We start from the raw sequence: 27161 nt of genomic DNA, 5'->3' as shown, positions 1-27161 counted from the left end.
ACAAAAGAACCCAGAAATTTATAGTAAGACATACTTAATGTTAATACAAAGTTAAATGAGTTTTGAAAATAATGTGTTTGTTGTGCATGCTTTATTATTTTTGTTAAACACAATATCTCTACAAAGTAATCTGCTTTGTTCACCATCCACAATAGTTTGAAAAAGGCTAAAATATCCAAAACACATTCACCCCCTCTGTGTTGTATTCAATATCTAACAAGAGGCATATCGAGATCTCCAGTTTGTTCTATAGAGGAGTGACATCTCGATTAGTATAATGACTTATCGAGATCTCTGAGTTCTCTATAGGTTTAATTGACTTGTCGAGGTCTCTAGATACTTGCATGGAAAATGACTTGTCAATATGTCTGAGATTTCTACGTGTAGAATTGATTTATCGATATCTCTGAGATCTCTATAAGCATTTTGATTTGTCGATATCTCTGAGATCTCTAATGAGAAATTGACTTGTAGATATCTCAAATGCTTCACATCTTCATTTTGGCTTGTAGATATCTTTCAGATCTCTAAAATCATTTTGACTTGTCGATATCTCTGAGATTTCTAATGAGAAATTGACTTGTAGATATATTTAATGCTTCATATATTCATTTTGGCTTGTCGATATCTCTCAGTTCTCTACATGCATAAATGACTTGTCAATATCTCCAATATTCACATCTTTATTTGACTTGTCGATATCCTTGAAACTTCTCTATAAGCCATTTTGGACTTCTCGATAAGTCATTTTGGACTTCTCGAATGACTTCTCGATATGACTTGATCTGTGACTTGTCGATATCTTGACTTAGAACATTTTTCATAAAATAATTTTATTCAACTCCAAACTTCTACACTTTTCATCGAGGCATGATCATGGCTTGATCTTCTTCCAGAGTTTATTCCTTAACTTAAATATGTTTACGGAAAAATACTCCAGTCTAATTTTCTAACCTTTTTACAAACTCAAGTAATACAATACAAAATACATAATTAATTATCAAACAACTAAATCTCAGGGTTGTCAATGTAACTTAGTCTTGTTATTGTATAAGTATGTCTTGCACAACATACACTTATTTAATTTTTTTATTATAAACGTTAGTCGAATTTAACTAAAAAAATATAGTGATAAGAGAAATAGATTATTTTGATAAATATATTTAGTAACATTATTGTCTAAGAGTGAGTATATCCAACCCATTACACTTTTTTTGGTTTTATTTTACACCAAAATAGTGTAAAAATTATACTGTTTTCAAATTCAACTTTAACTTACCAAAACAAAATTTTGCACTGTTCTTATATTATATAGATTATTTTAGTACTAAATTATAAAAGTAAAATTAAAAATAATAAAGTAATTGGATAAGAATGAAACAAATGTATTGTAGTAAAGGTGTATAATGACAATATAAGAATATAAAAAAAAATCTAAAATAAATTTAGTGTGACACCAAATTTGGTATAAATTTTGATGTGTAAATTTTGATGACATGGTGTAATTTTTAAAGTTGGGTTGAGAAAGTTTTTCCCCGAAATAATGTAAAATTGCATATTTAGGGTTGAGTTGGAGATGGGCTTAGGTAGTACATACCCCTTGCAGTAGACAAACATGTAAATAAAATATAGAATCAATACCAATAAAAATCATTGCCTAAACTAATTTGTACAAAAATTTAATAAACTTATTTGAACAAATATTTAATTAAATAATATGAACAAAACGTTAATAAAGGAAATTGAAATTTGTAAATATATTTAATTATCAGAGTGATGGTATAATTTTTAAAGATGGGTTGAAAAGGAGTTTTATATTAAAATAATGTAAAATTATATATTTAGAGTTGGGTTGAAGATGAGTTTAGACACGTAAATAAAATATACAATTAATACGAATAAAAATCATTGCCTAAACTAATTTGAACAAAAATTTGATAAAATAATCTAAATAAAAATTTAGTAGGGGAAAGCGAAATTTGTAAGTATATTAAATAATCAGAGTGAACTATAATATATATATAATTAATTTTTTTAAAATTAAAATTCTATTTATATATAAATTTAAAGTTAAAATTCGATCTATTTATAAATATAGAATATAAATTTAAAATGAAATTTCTACCCCCTCTATTTTTATGTTTAACATTTAATTTTTATAGACAAATCAGAATTGTTTTGACCATATAAAAAAAGTAATATTTTTTACAATTTTATTTTTTTGAATAAAAATATATAACTTATATTTCTTAAAAATAACTAATTTAACTATTCGGTCAAAATATTTAAAATTACGAGCTAGAAAATTCAAACGATAAATTTCTTAAAAGATTTTAATTTTTTTTAAAAAAATAAAGGGACTAATGAATTGTATTTAGTTCATAAAAAAAATTATTAGTGGAAAAAAGTGAATGACAATCATGAGTAACATTTGTATTAAATATCTTCAGTTGCACAAAAAACAAGGCAGACTAAAGGTTGCACACAAAACTAGTCGATGTTAAAGTTGTAATATCTCATTATTGCATGAAACAAATTTTTTTTACTTGTGTATGGCTTGATTTATATTGAATTTTTTCCGTAAATTAATTTTTTTCCGGTATAAGAATAAAAAATACATTTTGAGACAAAAAACCCTTTCTACTCATATTTTTACATTTTGTGAGAATAGTTTTGTTTTTTCAATTTCATTTTGCTAGGAAAATTAAAAATCAGCCGCGGAAATAATATTTTCGGATAAATACTGGTGTCCTTTTACATATTTGATCTGCAATTCCAAATTTTATCATTACCTTTAAATAATTATTAGTTCTCAGTTCAGTTTTGTCTGAAATAAATTTCTACTCTCTTGCTAATTATTACTTCCATTGCCATCCTGGTTTGATAGTTTTCATTTTATATTTTTTTCTGGCCTGGCCTCTCCGCTTTCTCCATATATTAATTCAATTCAGTCATATATAATGCTTGGAGATAACAGACTGCAGTCTGAGAACAATGTAAATTACAAAATCTAGCAGCTCAACTTGTTACTATACTAACTTGCATATATCTCACTGCAATCGTGCAATGTGTTTACTAATGAAAATTTATATGCACATTCTTATAACAAATGTTATCCAATATTTGATATATCATCAATGCACACCAAGTCCAGTCACACTTATATGACATTCTTCATAATTACCAATATATATAGTACACGGTGTAGCGGAGATTCTTGTTCATAGGAGACCTAGTGTTTTCAGTTGTTGAACATGCTCAGGAGGGAGAGGTTCTGGAGATGCACTCATTTCATCGTAAACATCTTCGACCACAAAATCCTAATCAAGCAAATGGCACAGTTCAGGAACAAACTTTATCAAACTGTATATAATCCTACGGTATTCCTTTGGTAACAGATGAAATAGACAAGCAACAAATTTCGTAGAAGTCCTATATAGTGGCTTCAGTTAAAAACAAAAAGCATTCTGCATTCAAAATCCCGGTGCTATTGAGCACTTCCAACTAAAGAACTAGAGCATCCAAACACAATAATCGAGGAAGATTAAGAGACATGCTTGTAATATGATTTCTCCTGCAAAGACTTCTACATTTGCTAGTGCAAGACACATGAGTTTGAGTTGAAGTAGTACTATTGATATTGAACCAAAAAAATCTGAAATTCTTTTATACGCAGGAGGAATTACAAGTAACACAGATCGGCAGACCAAGCATCCCCAGTTTTTCACTCAGAAGAAATTCGGGAAGCAATGGCGTGTCACACTGTGGAGACCACTATATTATCGAAGACCACCTATCTTCTACAATCAAAACATTAGAGAATATATTATTTTCTGAATTATGTTCTACGAATATCACTAATTCGTTAAAAATGTTAAAAATCCTTTAAGTTTAATAAGTAGAACATGTATGTTCCGCAAACACATGTTTGCAAACTAAACATATTTTGTAGAATAAAATATTTTGTAATGTTCTACATGCATGCAGTACATGTATGATGTTCAAGATTTTCAATAAAATAATGATCTTTGTAGAACATGATTTTCGAAATAATATATTTTGCAGCTATTTTATGCAAGATTTTAATTGCAGAACATAAGTGGTCTCCGTGATCACCAAAGAAACGTGATCTTCATATAACTTGACTCAAAGTTCAAAATATTAGCTACATATATATGTGGCTCTATTATATAGAGTTCGCCGGGAACCATCTTATAAAAATATATAACATACATATAACACGTATTATGGCTCTATATATTGATGTACATGTATATGACAATTTATTAAGAACTGTCTTATATACAATTACAAACATTAGGATGAGGGAGAAGTCACTTCAACCATCATATAGATATATATTAGTTATACATAACTAGCATAATAACTCTGCGAGACAAGGTCATTTTCTAGAGTTTTTTTTTGTGCATCATGCAATTATATGTTCTTAGAGCAACTCCAACACTATCCTTATATAGGCTCTTAAGTTAAATTTTAAAAAAATGAAGATAAAATTTCTCCATGTTCCCAAGTTTCGAATGCATCCTCTTTTAGGAGTGAATACCCCGACCTCAACTATTATTATATTATATGAGTTTAAGGGGAATTGTTGGAGTAATTGTTTGATTTTGCCTTCTAAATAATTAAGAGAGCTCATTTATTTATATTATTTGTAGTGAAAATGGAAGGAGGTTGTTGCTATTAGTTGTTTTCTTATTTGTAAATATTGTACAATGTCATATCAAATACAAATTGATTGTTTATCAATGCGTATTATTTTCTTGTATTACCAAATTATAATATAGCTTATTAAGCAAAATATATATATATATATATATATATATATATATATATATTTGTATAATTTGTATTTAATAAATGAATATAAATAGGATAGTCTACGTTTAAAACCAAACGATTAAACTTAATCTGTAGAATGTCGTTAGTATGTTTAAAATAAAAAACTAAAAATTAACATATATGTTGAATACAAAGTTAACCAAAAATTTTGAATTTTATTTAAATAAACTATATGTACCGGTCTATATTATTACTGAGTTCATTACTAACTTACAATTAACTTACTCAATTTAAAAAGATAAAAATGCATAATTAAACTCAGAATGACTTGCAATCATAATATATGATAATGTAAAATTTACATTACTGTTAATATTAAAGTTGATTTTAATGAAAAATATTAGTTTTTGAAATTCAACGTATGTATGGGAAAATGTTAGTTTTTTATTTAAACTATTGTTAACAAAGTAAGATTTAATTATGTATGTGTGTGTGTTAGCATGTAAATTATTGTATGTTACATTTGTAAGTGAATTATGATGGTTTCAATTATTTATATGCTAAATATCCAATTTATGTACATGTATAATCATTATTAACATTTAGTGAGACAATTGATTACTTAAATAACATGTATTTATAATTATTCAAAAATTAAAATTATGTAATAAATAAATTGCTATAATTTATATATGGTATTCACATTATCACTCACAAACAATCAATATCTATTTTTTACGCAACCGAGTATCAATCATGGTTGTAACATAAAAAAATTATATATTTTTAAGACTTATTATTGATATTCATGATTTTTTTTCAAGAATTCGAAGGAAAAATTGAAATTATATCGTTATTTAAACCGTTTTTAAGTTTATTTCATCACGTCTCTAATATTTCTTCGTATAATAATTTGATAACATTGTATACTATTCTTCTAAAATTAAATATTTTTCAATTCGATAAAGTTTTATAAATATCAGTTGAACTGGTTAATTTCTTCAAATTAATGAACAAAATATATTTTTCTTTAAATAATATAAAATACATTGAATCAAATGCTACAATATAGTATAGATATAACTTTTATTTGAATAATTCAAAATATTAAAATAATTCAAAATATTTGGACAATATTATCTTGATCAATGAATATTGCTTATCTTAAAGAATTCTTTTTAAAAAACTAGTTTTTTTAAAGTGAAAAATGAAAAATAAATCGATTCAATATATCATCGTAGTTTTAACAAATCTCGTGAAATCTCATATCAAATTTCGAATATTCTTAAAATCGGGAACAATCCCAAAAATAATATTCCCTCCGTCCCTCTCAATTCTTTATATTGGGGTACGGGGGCTCGGCACGCACTTTAATGCTCTTATTAAATGTAGTTGCATAATTTTTTTTAATTTTTTTCTTCTAAATAAAAATATGATGTTTAAACTTTAATACGAAACAATAAAATTTTAAAAATAAATTACAGAAATATATTTTATAGTTGCCTTAAAATGCGTGTAAATCACGTGAAAAAAACTGTAAAGAAATGAGAGGGACGGAGGTAGTAATGTTTTACCAGTTAAGTTAGTAATTTTAATATAAATAATCAATTGACTTGATCCTATAAATACTTCAAACACATTAATTTATATTAACATAAGATATTAAAAAAATTCACATTATTGGTAAGATATTCTCGCCGAGCTTGTAATTTAAATTTACTAAATGTAGAATGTGACGATATTTTTCGGCCGGATCATGTTAAAAATATATGAGATATATTTTTAAACTAAAAAATGAATAATAAATAAAATAATAATGCATTTATGTATTATACCTAACTTTATATCTTTCATTTCTTTAAAATTAACTGTACAAATATTCAAGTAACTATCTTTTTCTGCGAAATTCAAGTAACTATCTTTAAATTTAAATAAAATATTCATTTAGCACACTTACATATTATGTGTAGATTCCCACAAACCACATCTTTTATATAAATATTAAAAACACATATAGTTTAGTTTTTTCAATGAGACTTTTTAATCTCATGAATATTATCTTCTTGTTCTCCTATTATATATAACATCTTTTATATAAATATTCAATGAGACTTTTTAATCTCATGAATATTATCCCCTTATTCTCCTATTATATATAACATCTTTTATATAAATATTAAAAATACGGGTAGTTTAGTCTTTTCAATGAGACTTTTTAATCTCATGAATATTATCCTTTGTTCTCCTATTATATATTGAGTAGATTTTTTATTTTTTTCATGATAAAAAATTACAAATTTTAATTATTAACTTCAAAAAATGAAGTTTCACAAATTTTTTGCTACAAAAATTATTGAAAATTAATTAAATAGTTCAAGGTGGTTATGTAATAAAATCACAGTTATTCAAATTTATTTTACTGTAAAATCAAATTTAAAATCAAGATTTTTTCAAATTTTTAAGAGATGAAATTTTTGTAATGCTCAAATATTATTATTATATATTGGCATCAAATTTTATATTTTTTAAAATAAAATTATACAAAATAAGATGAGATTCTATAATAAAATCAATTGTCCGTCCTCCATATATGTATGTATGACAATCATGCTTCTAGAATTAAATTTTACATTTTACAAATAATACAAATTTTCATTTTATAAGTCTATTGTGTTTTTTTTTGAGAAAAGATATTATCATTAAATCAGCAAACTTTCCGACAATATTGTCTTCAACAGATGATTTGGAGGAGAAGGGAACACCAAGAAACTATTTACCTTACAAGATATTCTTGCCATTTTATGGGCAACCTTGTTGGCTTGGTTTCTAACAAAACTAACTACCAATCTATTATTATAATGCAACAAATCCCTGCAAAACTGAATCATATCCCCAAGTTCCAGTAAGTTTTGGTGGCCTTGCTGCACTGCCTTAATTCCCAGAAGAGAGTCACTCTCAATCAAAACATTTTAAGTCATGACCTCTGTAGCCCAAACCAGAGCTTCTGCTATCCCTGCCACCTCAGCTTCCAACACTGATAGTGAGTGTTAAAACAATCTGCGATTAATACAAATAATCAAACAAGTGTGTGCGTGAGTAAACGAGATCAAACGGAGGAAGAAAAGATATAAACAGAAGAGAGATCCTCGAGTCCAGTTGAAACTGTCTCCTTAAAGCTATTTCGCCTCTCACCGTATGTGCGAGTCGATAGCCTCCCAGGATAAAACGAGGTAGCGGCGGCGTTACGGATAACGAGCACCTTCAGCGAGCTTGAACGAGCACGAAACTATCACCGAGAGAGAGAGATTTGTGTTTAGAGGCAAATATGTTTTGGTGTGTCTAACCCTAACGCCTTAGAGGTGTTTATATAGGTGTAGATAGACTTGTGCGCTACTCTTTTCCATAATTAAATATCATTAATTATGGAATCGGTGTAATACTTGCAAGCTACTCTATTCCATAAATAATCTGAAACAGAATCAGATTAAGACATACACCATATCAATTAATCTGAAACAAAATCAAATTAATTTATGCCATAATATTTGAGCCAAATTCTAATGGAAAATAATAATTTCCATTATTAAGAGAATATCATCATATCTCACACATCTTTTAGTCATAATGCTCAAAAATATGACTTACCAATATGGGACTTATACCCATATTTTCCAACAATCCCCCACATGGGTGAGATTGGTGATCTTAGTAGCACACACTAGACAGACAGACAGACACGGAGTTTGACTTGGTGATAGTTTCTTCGATCAGATATAGCATACGATAGGTAGAGAATGCTCCTTGAACCTTCGCTCGAGTAAGCATACCGACTTTACTGGTAGACAGTAGACGTGCTTGTCCTTGAACTGTTCGACCGTTTATGTAAACGATGATATACTTATCACTATATCGTTTCTGACTCGTTCAGCTCTCATGAGTATGTCCATTTTGGCCATGGAACATCGTCCTGGTTCTGCAGAAGTTTCTAAAGAATTGTGCCTCGCAATTCTCCTTTGAAGCGGCCCCACTTCTCTCCCACATAGGTGATCTTTATCTTATAGAGTAACCCGCGTTTACTCAACTGAATTCCATGCGTTCACTCCTGAGCTCCATGTATTCATCAAAGATCATTAAAAGCTCAAAGCTTAACCTCGTACCTTACGGGTCTCACTGTTTCCTCATCATAGGAACAGGCCAGGGGTTACCCCCACAGTGATTTGGTCATCATGATTTAGTTGTCCCATTGAACCAAGTTCTTGGGATCTCCAGTCAGCAATGGTTGGGTGTCCACCATGATGCCGTTAAGCAATAGGCTTAAGGCCCATCCCTCTCGATGATTTCTCAACCACTTCTTTTGATAACCCTTTGGTTAGTGGATCCGCGATATTATCTTTTGACGGTATATAGTCAATAGTGATAATTCCGGTTGAGATCAATTGTCTAATGGAACTGTGTCGTCGTCGTATATGACGAGACTTTCCATTATACATCGTGCTTTGCGCTCTGCCAATAGCGGATTGACTATCACAATGAATCCCTATCGCAGTTACAGGCTTTGGCCATCTTGGAATATCCTCCAGAAACTGACGTAGATATTCAGCCTCTTTGGCGTATTTATCTAGTGCCACAAACTCAGCTTCCATCGTGGAATGAGTTATCACCGTTTGTTTTGAGGATTTCCATGATATTGCCGCTCCAGCTAATGTAAACACATAGCCGCTCGTAGACTTAAGTGCTTTCTTGCTAGATATCCAATTTGCGTCAGTATATCCTTCTAATACTGCTGGGTATCTGTCATAGTGCAGTCCATAGTCTCGAGTTCCCCTCAAGTACCTTAGTACCCTTATAATCGCTTTCCAGTGATCAGCTCCCGGATTACTCGTAAACCTACTTAACTTGCTAATTGAGTATGCAATGTCTGGTCTTGTACAACTCATGAGGTACATCAGACTACCAATTATCCTCGAGTATTCCAATTGGGAAACAGCTACACCTTTGTTCTTGGATAGGTGCAAAGTCATATCCACAGGTGTCCTAGCTTTCTCAAAGTCATCCTTAAGAAACTTCTCAAGGATCTTGTCAACATAATGTGGTTGACTTAATGCGAGACCCTCAGATGTTCTAGAAATTTGAATTCCCAGAATTACATTTGCTAGTCCCATATCTTTCATGTCGAACCTTGATTTCAACATGTCCTTTGTAGATTTGATAACTTTATCATTGCTTCCAGCAATAAGTAGATCATCTACATATAGTGTCATCATGACATAGCCATTGTCATTCTCCTTGACATAGCTGTTCTCGTTATCCTTGTAATAGGCACAGCTATCACATTCATTGATTTTGAAACCATTGGCCAGCACGACCTCATCAAATTTTTCATGCCATTTCATAGGCGCTTGTTTCAAACCATACAATGATTTCACCAATCTACACACTTTCCTTTCTTGTCCTGGGACAACAAACCCTTCAGGTTGTTCCATATAGATTTCTTCATCTATGTCTCCATTTAGGAAAGCTGTTTTCACATCCATTTGATGTACAGTTAGATTACGCATTGCAGCAATAGCAAACATCATCCTTATGGACGTTATTCTCGTTACAGGAGAATATGTATCAAAGTAATCAAGGCCTTTTTGTTGCTTGTATCCTTTAATTACAAGTCTGGCCTTATACTTATCAATAGTGCCATCAGTTTTCATCTTCTTCTTGAAAACCCACTTGCTACCTAATGGTTTGCAACCAGTTGGCAAGTCCACTAATTCCCAAGTATGATTTTGCATAATTGAATCAACTTCATTCTTGATGGCCTCTTTCCATATAGGCCCATCAGGTGAGGTAACCGCCTCCTTATAAGTTTTTGGGTCACCTTCTTCGAGCAAATAGGTCATAAAATCAGACCCATAGGATTTCTCCGTTCGTTGTCTTTTGCTCCTTCTCACTACCCCCACATTTTCGTCTTCACTTTCGTCACTCCCATTATCGTCATCTACAGACTCATGAGATCGTTTAGACGTCGTAGGTTGTTGGTTTCCTGGATTACAGGGAAACATCGTCTCAAAAAATGAGGCATTCCTTGATTCCATAATGGTATTCTTTTGAATATCAGGAATCTTGGATTCATGAACAAGAAACCGATATGCAGTGCTGTGTGGAGGATATCCAATGAAGACACAATCCACAGTCTTAGGACCTATCTTCACCTTCTTCGGTGTAGGGATCAGTACCTTTGCAAGGCACCCCCACACTTTCAGGTGTTGATAACTTGGTTTCTTTTTCTTCCACATTTCATAAGGACTTACATCCTTATTCTTGCGCATCGTAATATTTAAAATATTATTTGCGCTTAAGATGGCTTCTCCCCACATCGATTGTGGGAGCCCAGAGCTTAACAACATCGCATTCATCATCTCTTTCAGAGTGCGATTCTTCCTTTCAGCCACACCATTTGACTGAGGGGAGTATGGTGCAGTGACCTCATGGATTATACCATGTTGTGAACAGAATTCCCCAAACGGTTCAACATATTCACCTCCACGATCACTTCGTATCGTTTTGATTTTCTCAGTTTGTTGTGTCTCAACTTCTTCCTTATAGATTTTAAATTTATCTATAGCTTCGTCTTTGCTTTTCAACAAATATACATAGCAGTATTTTGTACAATCATCAATGAATGTAATAAAATACTTGTTTCCTCCTCTTGTTGGAGCGAATTTTAAATCACATATGTCGCTATGTATTAGGTCTAGCACTTTGGTGTTCCTTTCCACACGTTTAAATGATGATCTCGTTAATTTTGCCTCAACACAAGTCTCACACTTATGTTTTGAATCGATAGTAAGTTTAGGTATGTATTCTTTTGCACTTAAACGTCGTAAAGTGTCATAATTTACATGTCCTAATCTAGCATGCCATAAATTAGGAGACTCAAGCAAGTAAGCAGAAGAATTCTTCATTTCATTATCGTCCTTAACGGACATTACATTGAGCTTAAAAAGCCCATCAGTTAAATAACCCTTGCCTACAAACATACCACTCTTAGACAAAATAACTTTATCTGACTCTATTACAATGCGAAAGCCATGCTTATTCAACAGAGAACCAGACACAAGGTTCTTGCGAATATCAGGCACATAAAGTACATTCTTCAAAGTCAGATTCTTCCCAGAGGTCATCTTCAGGATCACCGTGCCTTCACCCTCAATGGTAGAAGTTGCTGAATTCCCCATGTAGAGCTTCTCACCAGCATCGGAAGCTTTGAGGCTAGAGAAAACCGCCTTGTCTGAGCAAACATGCCTAGTAGCACCAGTATCAATCCACCATTCACGTGGATTAGAACCGACCAGGTTCACTTCAGAGACCGTAGCACAGAGGTCTATGTCACCCATCTCCTTGGAGATATTCTCTACCATGTTTGCTTCTTTCTTCTTGTTGGGCTTCTTGGGCTTCTTGCAGTCAGAAGACCTATGACCAACTTTATCACAGTTGTAGCACTTCCCTTGAAATTTCGACTTCGAAATCCCTCCCTTGGGTGCCAGCTTTGCCCCTTTACCAGAATTAGCCTTCTTGGGCTTGGAGCTTTGAGCATGCTCCACCATGTTTGCCTTCTCAGTGGCAACGTTAACTTTCTTCTCGGACCCTCTGTTGTCTTCTTCAATACGAAGTCTAACAATAAGATCCTCCATAGACATCTCCTTTCGCTTGTGCTTAAGGTAGTTCTTGAAATCTTTCCATCCAGGTGGAAGCTTTTCAATAACAGCAGCAACTTGGAAAGACTCACTTATGACCATTCCCTCAGCATGAATGTCATGAATGATCACCTGCAGTTCCTGCACCTGACTGACCACAGTCTTAGAGTCTGCCATCTTATAATCAAGAAAGCGGCCAACAATCCACTTCTTTGCCCCAGCATCCTCGGTTTTATACTTATGGTCAAGTGACTCCCATAAGACCTTAGCTGTTGGCTTCGCGCTGTATACGTTATACAACGAGTCAGACAAACAATTTAACACATAGTTCCGACAGATGTAGTCGGAGTGCTTCCAAGCATCAGCAGCATACACAGTCTGCATGTTACTCTCAGTAGTGAGCAACGGTGGTTCTTCCTTAAGGAAGCGATCCATATGCAACGTGGTCAGATAAAAGTGCATCTTTTGTTGCCAACGTTTGAAGTTCGTTCCGTTGAACTTCTCAGGTTTTTCAGCATGTGCAGCAGGCACAGTTGGCATAACAGGTGCAGCAGGCACCACGGGTGGAACAGATGGTACGTGCGTCTGTACTACAGGTGTATGCACACCAGTAGGCACCGCAGGTATGATCGGAGGAGTGAATCCTGCCGATATCTGTCCAAGAGGAACACTAAACTGTCCAATGACAGTGTGTCCCACAGGCACATGTTCCGAAGGCACATGTCCAACAGGCGTTTGACCCCCATCAGACCGTACGATCCGTGCGTTAGGGTTAATTGGCTGCTGGTGAACCCCATCAGATCCAGTGATCTGTGCGTTGGGATCAGCCGTCATGTTCATCGAATCGTTCACAGTTTGGTTCTCCATCGATCTGTTACTCAACAAAACAAGCAGATACAGATGTATCAGTCACAGATGTATATAAAAAAAAATAGCTTTAAGATTGTTAAAACAATCTGCGATTAATACAAATAATCAAACAAGTGTGTGCGTGAGTAAACGAGATCAAACGGAGGAAGAAAAGATATAAACAGAAGAGAGATCCTCGAGTCCAGTTGAAACTGTCTCCTTAAAGCTATTTCGCCTCTCACCGTATGTGCGAGTCGATAGCCTCCCAGGATAAAACGAGGTAGCGGCGGCGTTACGGATAACGAGCACCTTCAGCGAGCTTGAACGAGCACGAAACTATCACCGAGAGAGAGAGATTTGTGTTTAGAGGCAAATATGTTTTGGTGTGTCTAACCCTAACGCCTTAGAGGTGTTTATATAGGTGTAGATAGACTTGTGCGCTACTCTTTTCCATAATTAAATATCATTAATTATGGAATCGGTGTAATACTTGCAAGCTACTCTATTCCATAAATAATCTGAAACAGAATCAGATTAAGACATACACCATATCAATTAATCTGAAACAAAATCAAATTAATTTATGCCATAATATTTGAGCCAAATTCTAATGGAAAATAATAATTTCCATTATTAAGAGAATATCATCATATCTCACACATCTTTTAGTCATAATGCTCAAAAATATGACTTACCAATATGGGACTTATACCCATATTTTCCAACAAGCCTATCGATCGACTCGTCCTTCCCAGAAGGTACTGGCCAAGGTGATTCCTCGGAACCATCCCTATTAAATAATAATCCTGCCCTTCCACGAAAGAAGCATCAACATTGATTTTTAAACACCCTTTTGTCGGAGTTTGCCATATGTTTTCAGCCTCTCGATTCTCTGCAATTCTTGTATCAATATCTTGAACCTTTCTGTTTGCTTCTTGCCACTCAACTATCTGTCTTCTACTCCATGCCATTACAAAATCCGGAGTCATAACTTTATTCTCAAAAATCCTTTTATTCCTTGTAAACCACACACCCCACAAGACAGTCACAATTTTGAGAGTCTCCTCCTTAGAGCCAGTAGCCAGCTTTTGCAGAAGCCATTCATGGCTAATCTCGATATCCCAGCTGTCTACATTGATACCCAGCTTCAGCCAGCACTCCTTTGCAAAACTACACTCAAAAAACAGATGTCTCAAGTGCTCAATCTCCCCAACACACATTGCACATGTAATGGGAAATAGCACCCCACCTTCCTCTCAACAATATCCTGATTGGAAGAATATTACGACAAAATCTCCATAAGAACTCCCTGATTTTATGAGGGATGTTTAGACTCCAGATTTTACTCCACCCTTTAGATCTCTAAATACTTTCAACAGCTGCTTGATTTTGACACCATTGATAATAACCAGCCTTCACTGTATACTTTCCATTCTTTGAATGGATCCAGGCCAATCTGTCTTCAGTATACCTTTGTGGAATTCTGGTCTTCAAAATTGCATCGACATCTTCACTGCTAAAGTAGGATCTCAGTTTACTCAAATCCCACTCTTTCTTGTTCTCTTGAAAAAGATCACAGACTTTTAGAGAACTTGCATCCCCTCTGACTTCATTTATGTTAACACAATAATCATTTTTTGTACGAAGCCAACGATCATGCACAACTCGGATCGACTTTCCATCCCCCACAACCCATCTCAAACCCTTTTTCATCTCCTCCTCAGCCTCCCATATTCCAAACCAAGTGTAGCTTGCTCCACCTTTCCTATCTGCTTGCAGAAAACTTGTATTCAGATAAAACTTAGCTTTTAACTTTCTAGCCAAAAGCGACAGAGGTTCATGAATTAGCTTCCAGCATTGTTTTCATTATTTTCTCTTGTATCATTGGTTGAAAGTTGAAACTATATAATATTTTATTTAGGAAAAAAGAAGAAGAAATTGTCTACTTCTTAATACTAATTATTTTCAATATCAATTAATACTAATTATTTTAAGTCATAGATAATATTAGTCAAGTAATTACTTGATTACTTACCTTCACATTTTTTATTATAAATTATAATTAATACTTTTGTTTACTCAGTTTCAAAAAAAATATTTTATTCAAAGGTATATTATAAAATGTTATATAAAACTTATTTTAAATTATCTAGTTTTAGATCGGCCTATAATAGACAAAACATTATTATTTTAAACCAGTGCTTAACTATTTAAGAATTTATTTACTTCTGATTGGCTAAAATTCTCTGAACTTGATTGCCTATAAAAACTCAACCTAAATTTTACATTTTACAATTAATACAAATTTTCATTTTATTAGTTTATTGTGTTGAAATTATATTGTGAAATGTGTTTTCATTATTTTCTCTTATATCATTGGTTGAAACTGTATAATATTTTATTTAGGAAAAACGAAGAAAAAATTGTCTACTTTTTAATACTAATTATTATCTATATCAATTAATACTAATTATTTTAAGTCATAAATAATATTAGTCAAGTAATTACTTGATTACTTACCTTCACGTTTTTTATTATAATTTATAATTAATACTTTTGTTTACTCGGTTTAAAAAAATAATTTTTTTAATTCAAAGGTATATTATAAAATGTTATATAGAACTTATTTTAAATTATCTAATTTTTGATATAGTAGACAAAATTTTATTACTTCATTTATTGACTTCTGATTGGCTGTAATTCTATGACTCCTGATTGCCTATAAAAACTCAACCTGGGAGGATAGGCCATCATCTCTTCCTCTACGTGTTTTCTCATAACCGTCGCCTCATCATTTCTCATAACAACAGAAAGTGCAAAACTTTGTATACTTTATGCATATTGATAACTGCAATGGCTGTTAAATTTAAGGATTCATTCCATGTATATGTGTACATCATAGTAGTAGTAGTACTAATTTACTATCCAGATCATTCAAATGGCGCACAGTACTTAGTAGGAGGAGAGGACTACAAGTGGTCTATACCTCTTACCAACGACTTCTACACCAATTGGTCTTCCTCTCACGCTTTTGTTGTCGGCGATACTCTCTGTATGTTCCTCGTACCTTCAACTTTAATCTCCAAATGTTTCGTATAGTTGTGGTTTATTCTTGTATGTGACAAAAATTTAATAAACTCCCTGTATCGCGTAAAGAGAGCGAGTGAGATATTGTCTGAACATCCCTTTGCTCTCAAACAGTCTAGTAAAGTTGTATATTGGGCTGGACTGAATCAAGGTTTTATTAAATTATATATTGAGTGATTTCTATACTTGACAAATAAGTGCAGTGTTCGACTATGATCCAGAGCTTCACAACTTGTTTCAAGTGTCGGGGCGAGAGTTTAAGGACTGCACCGCAGATCAAGCTTTCAACGTTTACCATAGTCCAGCAAGTGTTCGTCTCATGGAGCAGGGTGTCTTTTATTATGTCTGCACTGTATTGAACTATTGTTCTCTTGGCCAAAAGCTAATGGTTTCCGTTGTCAAATCTCCACCTCCCCCGGCTGCTTCTCCATCTTCTCCAACACCATCTCCTCTCGTGTTGGAGCCTTTTTTGCAGGATTAATCAGCTATCAGAGCCTTCATCTCATTTCGCTCTTGTGTTATATATGGAGTACTTTTTAGTTGCCATATCATTTGTGTTCATGTTTCCTTATTGGATATCTGTATCTAACATAGTACATTTTCATACCACAGAAACACCAGTATCCTTACCGAAACTTGATGTGAAGTGATTAGCTTGATGCTTAAGATACGTCAATTGTCTTGGAATCATCAAGTAGGGCACTGTCAGGGCACTATCAGATTGAAAAAGCCCCCTTCTCTTTGAAAATGTTTTTATCGTGTAGTCAAATTTGCATAGTAGTAGTTTTTATCAAATGTTTTTATCAAATTTGGTTCATTAGTAAGGTAAATTACAAAATCAAGCAGCTGAAGTTGTTGCTACCTTGCATATCTCAGTGCAATCATTCATTGTGTTAGTTTACTAATGAAAATTCATATACATTAACTCAAAACAAATGTTATCCACTATTTGATATATCATCATTCATCAATGCACACCAAGTCCGGTCACAATTATATGACATTCTTTGTAATTACAAATATATACACAGTGTAGCGGATATTCTTTTTCATAGGAGACCTAGTGTTTCCAGTTGTAGAACATGCTCAGGAGGGAGAGGTGCTGGAGATCCACTCGTTTCATCATAAGCATCTTCGACTATATATTCCTGATCGAGCAAATGGCACAGTTTAGGAACAAACTTTATGAAACAGTATATAATCCTATGGTATTATAGTAACAGATGAAATAGACAAGCAACAAATTTGGTAGAAGTCCTGTAAAATGGCTTCAATTAAAAACAAAAAGCATTCTGCATTCACTTCCAACTAAAGAAATAGAGCATCTAAACATAATAACTGAGGAAGATTAAGAGAAGTGCTTGTAATATGATTTCTCCTGCAAAGACTTCTTCATTTGCAAGTGCAAGACACAGTTGAAGTAGTACTACTGAACCAGAAAATTCTGAAATTCTTTTCTACGCAGGAGAATTACCAGCAACGCCAGGCTTGCGAACCAGATATCCTCAGTTCTTCACTCAGAAGAATGTCGGGAAGTAATGGCATGTCAAACTGCCACTTGTACTAATATAAAGAGGAGTTGATTATATTTCCAACAAGAGTGTGCTGGCTTTTTGCTTCTTCTATGAAATTTTTTTTAATTTTTTTTCTTTAAATGTTTTTCCCCTTGGCAAGTATAATTTCTTCTTGTGAAATCTTTTGATAAGTTACAAATCTAGTAAAATGCATGTTAGAAATTTACTCACTTTTGTTAGCGACATTTTTGCCAATATATGATAGTGTCGCTGCCAAATTCTTTGTCCAACCATTGTAGCCACCAATATGCTGTAGAATATACCTATCACCGTAAATAGAACCAGCACAATCAAAGCCATTGTAAATAATAATGGTAACCCACATTCACCAGCACCTCTCGAGCAATCACATTCACTTTCGAAGCATGTAGTGCAGCCAGAGTCAGTCCATGTACAAAGGGGACCAGGCAAATGGCAGTTGACAGGCTCAACACAGATCCTGTACAGATGATAAATATGAAATATAAAATTATCAAATATATCTTTAGTCGCAGAAAGTAAAATTAGTTCTGTATGTTCCTACTATACTTCCAAAGAGATATATTACACACCCACTCTGGCAGCAACAAAGGCATAGTTCTTTACATGGCTGAGCCAGATCATCTTGCACACTTGGATCATACCAAGCTATTAAGCATCCAGACAGTCCCACAAGTGCAAAAAACAATAGTGCTCCTGCACATGCTAAGAATAACCGCGTCAACTTAAAGTTACTAACAAAGAAATTTTTTAAAGTTACAGGTGCCGGCTATTGATAAGGACATAGCAGCCAGATCTTGGAGTCAAGACTATCTTAAAACTAACTAGTTATTTCATTTTTTTTATTTAAAAATAGCCTTGACAAGGAAATCGTGACAAATAAACAAAGGCGAATTTAAGAAGCCCTTGTGAAAAAGAATGTACTGGCACACTACTAACAGTTACAATTGATTATATCAAGTTTTTAGATCCATAACCACATATATAGTAGAAACTAGCTGCACTTTCAGATCCCCATGCAAGACGGAGCCAGAACTTCTGGTAACTATCGACGACATACACCAAATAAGCCAATAAAAAAATCACCTGTAAAGAAAACAAGACATATGATCAGACTGTCATAGAAGCGACAAAAATCATTCTTATAACTACATAAACAGAGAAAAGGACCTACAAGCTGAACAGAGAGAAAGATAAACAAAATGTCTCTAGTCACAAAGAATCTAAATTTCAGGGTTCGCCATTTCCTATCAGCAAGAATATTGAGTCTCAAGCGATAGGGACTCTTGCATGTTGTGCAATGAGCAAACGCAAATCCTTCCTGCAGAATCGTCAATGGTGTGATTATACCACAACTATATACGAGAAAAGCAACAGTTACGAAAGTCAAAAGACAGCTTTGTTCTATATCAACATATATAGTATGGAAAACCTTCACTGAGTGACACATTAATAATTTTCTTAATTTTACATGGAAGTTCTTAAAAATACAAAACTTTTAGCAGAGAAAAGATGAAGATATCAATAGCATATAACCAAACCAACACTCTGCCTTTAACATTAGCACCCAGAGGCCAGAATGGAGAACTATATTTCTATGAACTCTTCTACAACAAAAAACATAGGAAAAATAATAGAAGTATTGCGAAACTAGAAAACTAAGAAAAACAGATTATATGACACAAAAGTGTTGATTCAACTTAATATCATCATGTAAAAATTGAAATAGGCCTTTGCCAGCTACATATGGCTCCTATATATTAGGTTTACTTTGTTAGTCTAACAATACATTGGGTACATTGTTAATGAAAATCCTAATTTTAAAAAATTTCATTGAATATGATCTGGAGGATTTGGATTGGTAAATTCAAATGCTTCCGGGTAATCAAATTACAACATATAAGTACAAGACCTTAGAATGTAAAAAAGGATATTAAGGCTGCTAAAGGGCAGGAAAATTATTTTAGATAAAATGTTGTTCTCGGGTCAGGGGATAACCTAGTGGTAAAGGTGCCATGACAACATCCTGGGTTGAATCATCATAAGGAATAGGGAACCTCTTTAAAGACCCTCCTTGCCTCAACAAAATTGTTGCTCAGTTCAAAATATCAAAGCACAACCTTTGTGTAAAGGAACATAAACTATCAATCAGCCCTAGGATGTGTGACCTTAGCTTATTACACATATAATTCAGGATAGGACGTACCTTGACGGCACGCCAATGATCTAGACAATCTCGGTGAACATACTTTGAAGTCCCTTTGCACTTGCAAGGAGCGATAAAATCCCCACCTGATAGGGATGACATAAACAAAAAATAAGATAGCATAATCTAACAGCCAAGCAGCAGAATAATAAAAATTCCCCTGATAAAATATGACAATTTTTTTGGAAGACAATTTATCTTCTTCTTTCTATTCTGTTAAGAAAGTCAAATTATCAATCTGAGCTGTAAACTAAAAAAACCCGGAAACTGTTAGAAAAGACATGACAGACACGGGCATGTAAGTACCTTGAGTATCAAGGCAAATTCGACACTGAATATGAACCGGACAACCTGCTTCGAGGTCAATCTCATGAACATTAGCTAGCAAAGGAGGAAGGAGAGTAGTAGACTCATCCATTGACTCGGACTCTGAACACAAACTCCTTATTTACAAGTATTTATACCAAAGAAACATGATGATCAGTGGACTTGGACGTATTCCTCTTAGATTTTATATAGGTAGGGTCGTGTTCAAGTAGTCAACTACAACCTTGCTACTTTTCAAATGACTTTTATGTGAACCAACAAATTTGGGTATGAGGTATTGGGTTGGAATGGATAAAACTCATACCATGTGTTTGGTTAAAAAAAATTTATTTTAAAACTCATTCTTGAAACCCTGAGGTATAGGGTTTAGAAACTCACCTGAAGAGGTGGGTATGAGCTAAATCAAATTTTGGGGTAGCATTTTCATTATTTCGCTATTTCGCTCGTCTTTCTTTTTAACTAAAATATAATTCTTTTTTTAGCGCAAATTTTAATATTGATAAATAAAAAATGTGAATGTATATTTTATTTTCTTAGATAATACGTAACAATATTTATAAACTAATATTATAATAAGAAAAAATATCAAAAATACTAGCTTTTTTTTATTTTTTTGTGATTTTACTATCTTTTAAATTTTTTAGCAAAAATATAGAATCAACTAAAATCAAGCAGACATATAACTAGTTGTATCGAGTTTTTTTGTTGCATTTGTGGTTACATGGAGTGGCATAAATTAGTCGAAAGTTGCATCTAATTGAATCAAGTTGCATTAAACAATTTATTCGTAAAAAAAATAGGAAAATAGTACTTTTGAAAATAAAAAAGTATTTTTGCAATTTTTTTAAAAAAATTATAGTATATTTGTAAAAATATCTTTAGCCTTAGGTATTTTTCAAAAAAAAATTATTTTTAGCCTTACTAATTATGATTAAATCAAGTGATTGTGTATAATTTTAGTTTTTAATATTAAAATAATAAATTAACAAAAAAATAATTAAATGTCTTTTGATTCTTGATTCCAATTAGTTTATCAACGAGATACATCATCATCCTATTTTTGAACCAAACAGGTGATATCAAGTATCAAGTTTCAAACCCATACTCGCTTAAGCCCATTCCCGATTCCAACTCGATACCACCCAACGAACCAAACGACCCCTAAAAGTCTATAACCCCCCAATCTATCTATACTATACTATACTATATTATACTATACTATACTATACTATACTATACTATACTATACTATACTATACTATACTATACTATACTATACTATACTATATTATACTATACTACACTACACTATACTATACTATATTATACTATATTATACTATAATAACCGGAATGGGGTATAATTTGTAGTTTGGTTAGCCCTCATTTTGGTTATCCCTTTCCATCACGACCGTCAGATTTTTTTCATCAAATAATCAGAGTCGTTAGATCCAAATACTAAAAAATACACTACACAAGGTCTCAGGTTCGAATCCCGTCAACAACAAAAACATTTATATTATTATTTATAAGATACATATAAGTTCTCAAGTTCGAATCTCGTTAACAACAAACATTTATATTATTACGTATAAAGATACGTATAAGTTTTCAGGTTTGAATCTTACCAACAACATATATTTACATTATTATTTATGAATAAAATCCCATCAATCATATATTATTTATATTATTTGAACTTAACTTGAAATTATAAACAATGAAATTATAATTATATAATCATTATTTACTATATAATTATTTATATAAAATTTCAATAAATTATATGAAATAAAAATTAAAAATATATAAATATTAATCAAAACCCGTGCATCGCACGGGCCGTAAGCTAGTACTAATATAATAACCGAACAAAACTATAATTTGTAGTTTGGTTAACCCTGTTTTTGATTATCACTTTCGATCACGACCGTCAGATCTCTAAACCAAATGATCATAACCGTTATATCAGAATACTAAAAAAAATACACCAACCAAGCTTACAGGTTCGAATCCCGCCAACAACAAACATTTATATTATTATTTATAAAATTACAAATAAATTTCTAGGTTTGAATCCTGCCAATAACAAATATTTATATTAATATTTATAAAAAAAATACACTAACCAAGTTCACATGTTCGAACCCCGTCAAACATTTAATTATTATTTATAAATAAGGTTAATGGTTCAAATATCATCAACCATATACTATTTTATACTATACTATTTGATTAAACTTAAAGTTATACATAATCAAATTATAATTATATTGTTATTAATTTACGTATTTAATTATTTATATTAAAATTTCAATAAAATCAGATAAAATAAAAATAAAAAAATCTAAATATTAACGGAACCCGTGCATCGCACGGGTTTTAAGCTAGTATTTTTTAATATTTTTTTTGAGTAAATTACACGGGTGTGGCTGTGATTTACACGTATTTTCAAAAAAATGGCCGGATTTTCAAATTCACAGAAAGGTGGCTGAATTTTCTTTGCGCCTTTCAAATACATGTCTGCCGTCAAGTGTAGCCTAACGGTTCTAACGGACCAAGGGCATTTTCGGATTTTTATATTTATAATAATTATAATCTTTATACATTTAATTATCATCATCTTCTCCCCTTTTTTCCTTTCTGGTTTCTACCATGTCCTCTCTTCATATTTCGTCTTTTAATTATCATCAACATCTTCTTTAATTATACTCGCCAACGCCATCATCAACGCCGCTGGTAGCTTCACCCTCCTTCCTGCCACGAATACATACAACAAACGCCTACACCAACTCAACACACTCCTTCCTACCTCTCAATCTCTCTTCCGATCAACATACGCATTAAGACCATCAATATCTCTCTTTCTCAATCTCCGATCATTAAAACCATCAAACCCAACTAAAACCCGGCTTATTTCTCCCCAATTCACAAGTAACATAAACCCCCTTCTCTCTCACTCTCCCTTTCTTCGTCTCCAATAAATAACCACCACCTGTCACCACCGCCGTTGCCACCGCGGTTGGTGGTGGCCTCTACCGAGACCCCCAAATTCTTCAATCAACATAAACATCACAAACCCCCAAATTTCGGATAAAATATATTATAGGTATAGTTTATATTTATTGCTACTGTTGTTAATTAGGGTTTAGTTACGTATACACTAGTATGTTTGAATTTATGATAATTGAAGATTGAGATTATGAATGGGGCAGGGGTTGGGGATTAGGGGAGGGGGATGGGGTTGTGGATGGGATGATTGTACTGTTTTTTTACTCACATAACTATTTTTACCTTTATACCCCTTCAATTTATGTTTTCTAATTGAGTTAAAAACATAACGGTCATGACGGGAGACGCGTTTTTGAAATGCGGAAAGTAAATCTAGCCACCATTTTGTGAATTTGAAAATTCGGCCAATTTTTCGCAAATACGTGTATACCATAGCCACACCCCTGTAATTTACTCATTTTCTTTTTTTGTAGTTTTTAAAAATGACTCTTGAAAAAGATCGTGTACATGGATGTAATTCGAAGCAAGCCGACTCGATAAAATGGGTTCGACTCGACTCAGACTCGTTTTCGAACTCGAGTTTGAATATATATTTGGGCTCGATAAAAAATTCATGTCAAATCGACTTTTTTCGAGCTGGACTCGACAAATTCGAACTCCAACTCGAACTCGATTACTTTTTTTTTGGCTGAGCCGATTACTTTTTTCTGTTTTTTAAACATATATTTTCTAGTTTACGTGTCTTCCAATTATCTAGTAAAATTATTTATATAAAATAATTTGCTAATTTTTAATATAGTTACGAGCATTATAAGATTTTTATCAGAATTGAAAAAAAATTAAATTAGGTTATTTTGTTATAATATATTTATTTATCCCAACTCTTTATATTAATTTTCGTTTTACTTAAAAAAGAACAAATCCTATGAGAAGAGGGAGGCGGGCTTTCCACTGAAAGAGTTTTTTCCAGTGGAAAGCTCGAACTCCTTTGTATTATTTTGTTTTCATTAATTTCCTTTCAATAAAACCCAATTTATTGGGTGTTTTGTGTCTCTCTCTTCCTGAGGTGTGTATTTTATCTCTTATTTTGGAGTGTTTTGTTATATTTTTGTTTAGTTATGGTCGGGTTTATTTTGAGTTGGATCTGTTGTGAACAAGTTTATTTATATTTTTGATAATCTGAAAAGTCTGCATCAAATTTGGGACGGTGATGATTATTGCAAGAGCTCGCCCTTCACGATCAAAAATTGTTCATCCTTCACGGGTTTACACTTTCGGCATGTTTATAGCTGATATCCGACATATAGATAGTTGGGGTGCATTCGGTATGTCTATAGCTGATATTCGGCATGTTGATAGTTGGGGTGCCTTTAGCATGTCTATGGATGAGGTGTCGCTTCTCCAATATCAGTTTATACGATTGGTGTTTCTCAACATTGGGCTAACAATAATTTTTATGTGATATGGTCAATTGTGATGTTGATGTTTTCAGAGATTTTGGTGCAGTTTGAATTGTTTGGGATGTATTTGATTTCGTTTTTAACTTTAAGAATTTTTAAATTATGTGTGTTAAACGATTGGGAAAAAAATCATCTAATTATTTTTAGTATGTTATTTGTTTTACAATCTGATTGTATCGGCAGTTGGGGGTTTGTCCCGGCTGTATTATGTTCAAATCAATTAAAACTGTTTTTTGTTTGTAAACAAAATATTAACTTTCGTAATTGAACTTTACTTTCTTCACGTAATAACACAACGTATCTAATGATTGTTTTATACTTGGCGTTATTGAAATGTATCTGATATCTTAGTTATTACTTTGATTAATTTTTTCACTAGTCAATACATTAAGCACTCGATTAAGTTCGGTTATTGATTAAAAATATAATATATAAGTCGGAACCCCTACTTACACTTACTGACAATTATCATAATAAATATAAGGGATATTCTCAATAGTATCATCGTAAAATTGGCTTTTTCACTGGTATCATCAATTTATCCGTGGTAACCCTGTACATTTGATTTTTCACTTGGGATACCCCGTATTAAGTAAATGTAATACAATTGGTTTTCGACTAGGAAACAAATTGTATATTTAAAATCTTTGTGAAAAATTACATAAAATTGATTCTTAAATCATGTAAAATGGAGTCAATATGAGTGAAATATTAATGGTCAAATTTGGTATGAAGTTTAAACATATCTCACTCATTTTAACTCCGATTTACATGATTCAAATGTCTATTTCATGTAGTTTGTTCCAAAATTTTAAATATAAAATTTGTTTTCCGGTCCGAAATCAATTCTATTATATTTTACTTAACACGGGGGTATCCCGAGCGAAAAACCAAATTTACGGGGTTATCATAGGTAGAAGTTAATAAATTAATGTTATCAACGAGAAAAAGCCAATTGAACAGTAGTACCATAAAGAATATCCTAAATATAATTTATAAAACTACTAATGGTTATTAGTTCATGGTGCCAATTTTGAAGAAACAAAAAATCAAATTTGTCCGGATAAAAAAATTACAATTTATTATTGTTATCATCATTTGTTATTAAAGTAATATATATATATATATATATATCTAGTCGTAATAAAGATAAAATGTTTTGTAAAATATATATGAATAGTTGAGATTAGAGTATTTTTTTTAATTAATTGGAAAAGGAGAGTAAGTATGTTATTCAGAAATTATTTAAAAAATATAATAATATTTTTATGTTAAACTTAAGAATAAGATAATATAATCAAATAAGTTTCAGGAAAATCTGAAAACTCGATAATAACCTTAATAGGCTCGAAAATTCGGTAATCTTGACAACTCGTTAAAAATTCGAAAAACTCGATAAGTTCGAAAATTCGTGAACAGCTCGAACTCGACTCGTAACGAGTCGAGTTTGAACATAATTTGAGACTCGATTATTTTTGAATTCGATTCGAATCGATTGAAAAAAGCTTCAACATAAATTTGATAAGCACAATATAGACTCAGCTCGAATTACACCCATAATCGTATCGGGTTTTTTAGACCCGAACCTCGTAATGTGGGGATTAATTAAAAACCGGACAAAGCCCAATCTTATATCGGACAGAAAGAGGTTGGGATTTGATAAAAAAATATTTGACTGATAGAAAGTCTAAATTTCAACCCGTCATGTATGAAAGAATAATTTTTAATCAGTTACATTATCATGGATTAAATAGGACATCGTCTCTTCCTCTACGTGTTTTATCATAACCGTCGCCTCATCATTTCTCATAACAACGCAAAGTGCAAACTTTGTATACTTTATGCATATTGCTAACTGCAATGGCTGTTAAATTTTGGGATTCATTTCATGTATATGTGTACATAGTAGTAGCACTACTGATTTACAGTCCAGATCATTCAAATGGTGCACAGTACTTAGTAGGAGGAGAAGGCTACAAGTGGTCTATACCTCTTACCAACGACTTATACACCAACTGGTCTTCATCTCACTCTTTTGTCGTCGGCGATATTCTCTGTATGTTCCTCATACCTTCAACTTTAATCTCCAAATGTTTCGTATAGTTGCGGGTTTTTCTTGTCTGTTACAAAATTTAAACTCCATGTATCCCGTAAAGAAAGTGAGTGAGAAATTGTTTGAA

General features: G+C 32.5%; 3 protein-coding genes across 4 annotated transcripts in view; 1 reads left to right on the top strand and 2 right to left on the bottom strand.

Moving 5' to 3' along the window:
• Positions 1-14557, bottom strand: part of LOC141719937 (uncharacterized) — a 109551-nt gene extending 94994 nt beyond the window's left edge. Inside the window, exon 1 of the mRNA XM_074522298.1 lies at positions 14123-14557. Within this exon, the coding sequence (XP_074378399.1) occupies positions 14123-14557 (435 nt within the window). The remainder of the gene's footprint in view (positions 1-14122) is intronic.
• Positions 14558-16111: 1554 nt separating this feature from the next.
• On the top strand, positions 16112-17179 carry LOC141717254 (mavicyanin-like). Its single transcript, XM_074519347.1, has 2 exons — positions 16112-16389; positions 16628-17179. The coding sequence occupies exons 1-2, from the start codon at positions 16191-16193 to the stop codon at positions 16903-16905; spliced, it is 477 nt and encodes a 158-aa protein (XP_074375448.1). The 5' UTR covers positions 16112-16190; the 3' UTR covers positions 16906-17179.
• Positions 17180-17262: 83 nt separating this feature from the next.
• Positions 17263-20664, bottom strand: LOC141721393 (uncharacterized). Of its 2 annotated transcripts, none has more exons than XM_074524313.1 (7): positions 20490-20664; positions 20184-20269; positions 19152-19298; positions 18955-19063; positions 18550-18682; positions 18170-18437; positions 17263-17572 (listed from the first exon to the last, which is right to left on the bottom strand). In XM_074524313.1, the coding sequence occupies exons 1-7, from the start codon at positions 20599-20601 to the stop codon at positions 17474-17476; spliced, it is 954 nt and encodes a 317-aa protein (XP_074380414.1). In that variant the 5' UTR covers positions 20602-20664; the 3' UTR covers positions 17263-17473. The 2 variants fall into 2 exon arrangements, with proteins under 2 accessions (XP_074380414.1, XP_074380415.1); XM_074524314.1 differs by having other exon boundaries at positions 18550-18673; positions 20490-20662.
• Positions 20665-27161: the final 6497 nt, after the last annotated feature.

Source organism: Apium graveolens, chromosome 4, assembly GCF_009905375.1.
Source record: "Apium graveolens cultivar Ventura chromosome 4, ASM990537v1, whole genome shotgun sequence".
In the NCBI taxonomy this organism is placed as follows: domain Eukaryota; kingdom Viridiplantae; phylum Streptophyta; class Magnoliopsida; order Apiales; family Apiaceae; genus Apium; species Apium graveolens.
This window is presented reverse-complemented; position numbering and strand designations above follow the sequence as displayed.

Bases quoted from the DNA above. Each gene is read 5' to 3' on its own strand.
- LOC141717254 (XM_074519347.1), top strand. From the start codon at position 16,191: ATGGCTGTTAAATTTAAGGATTCATTCCATGTATATGTGTACATCATA. The intron at 16,390-16,627 runs GTATGTTCCTCG...AAATAAGTGCAG, and splicing joins TGTTGTCGGCGATACTCTCT to TGTTCGACTATGATCCAGAG.
- LOC141721393 (XM_074524313.1), bottom strand. From the start codon at position 20,601: ATGGATGAGTCTACTACTCTCCTTCCTCCTTTGCTAGCTAATGTTCAT. The intron at 19,299-20,183 runs GTACGTCCTATC...ACGATTCTGCAG, and splicing joins ATCATTGGCGTGCCGTCAAG to GAAGGATTTGCGTTTGCTCA. The intron at 18,683-18,954 runs GTTATGGATCTA...GGTTATTCTTAG, and splicing joins TAGTTTCTACTATATATGTG to CATGTGCAGGAGCACTATTG.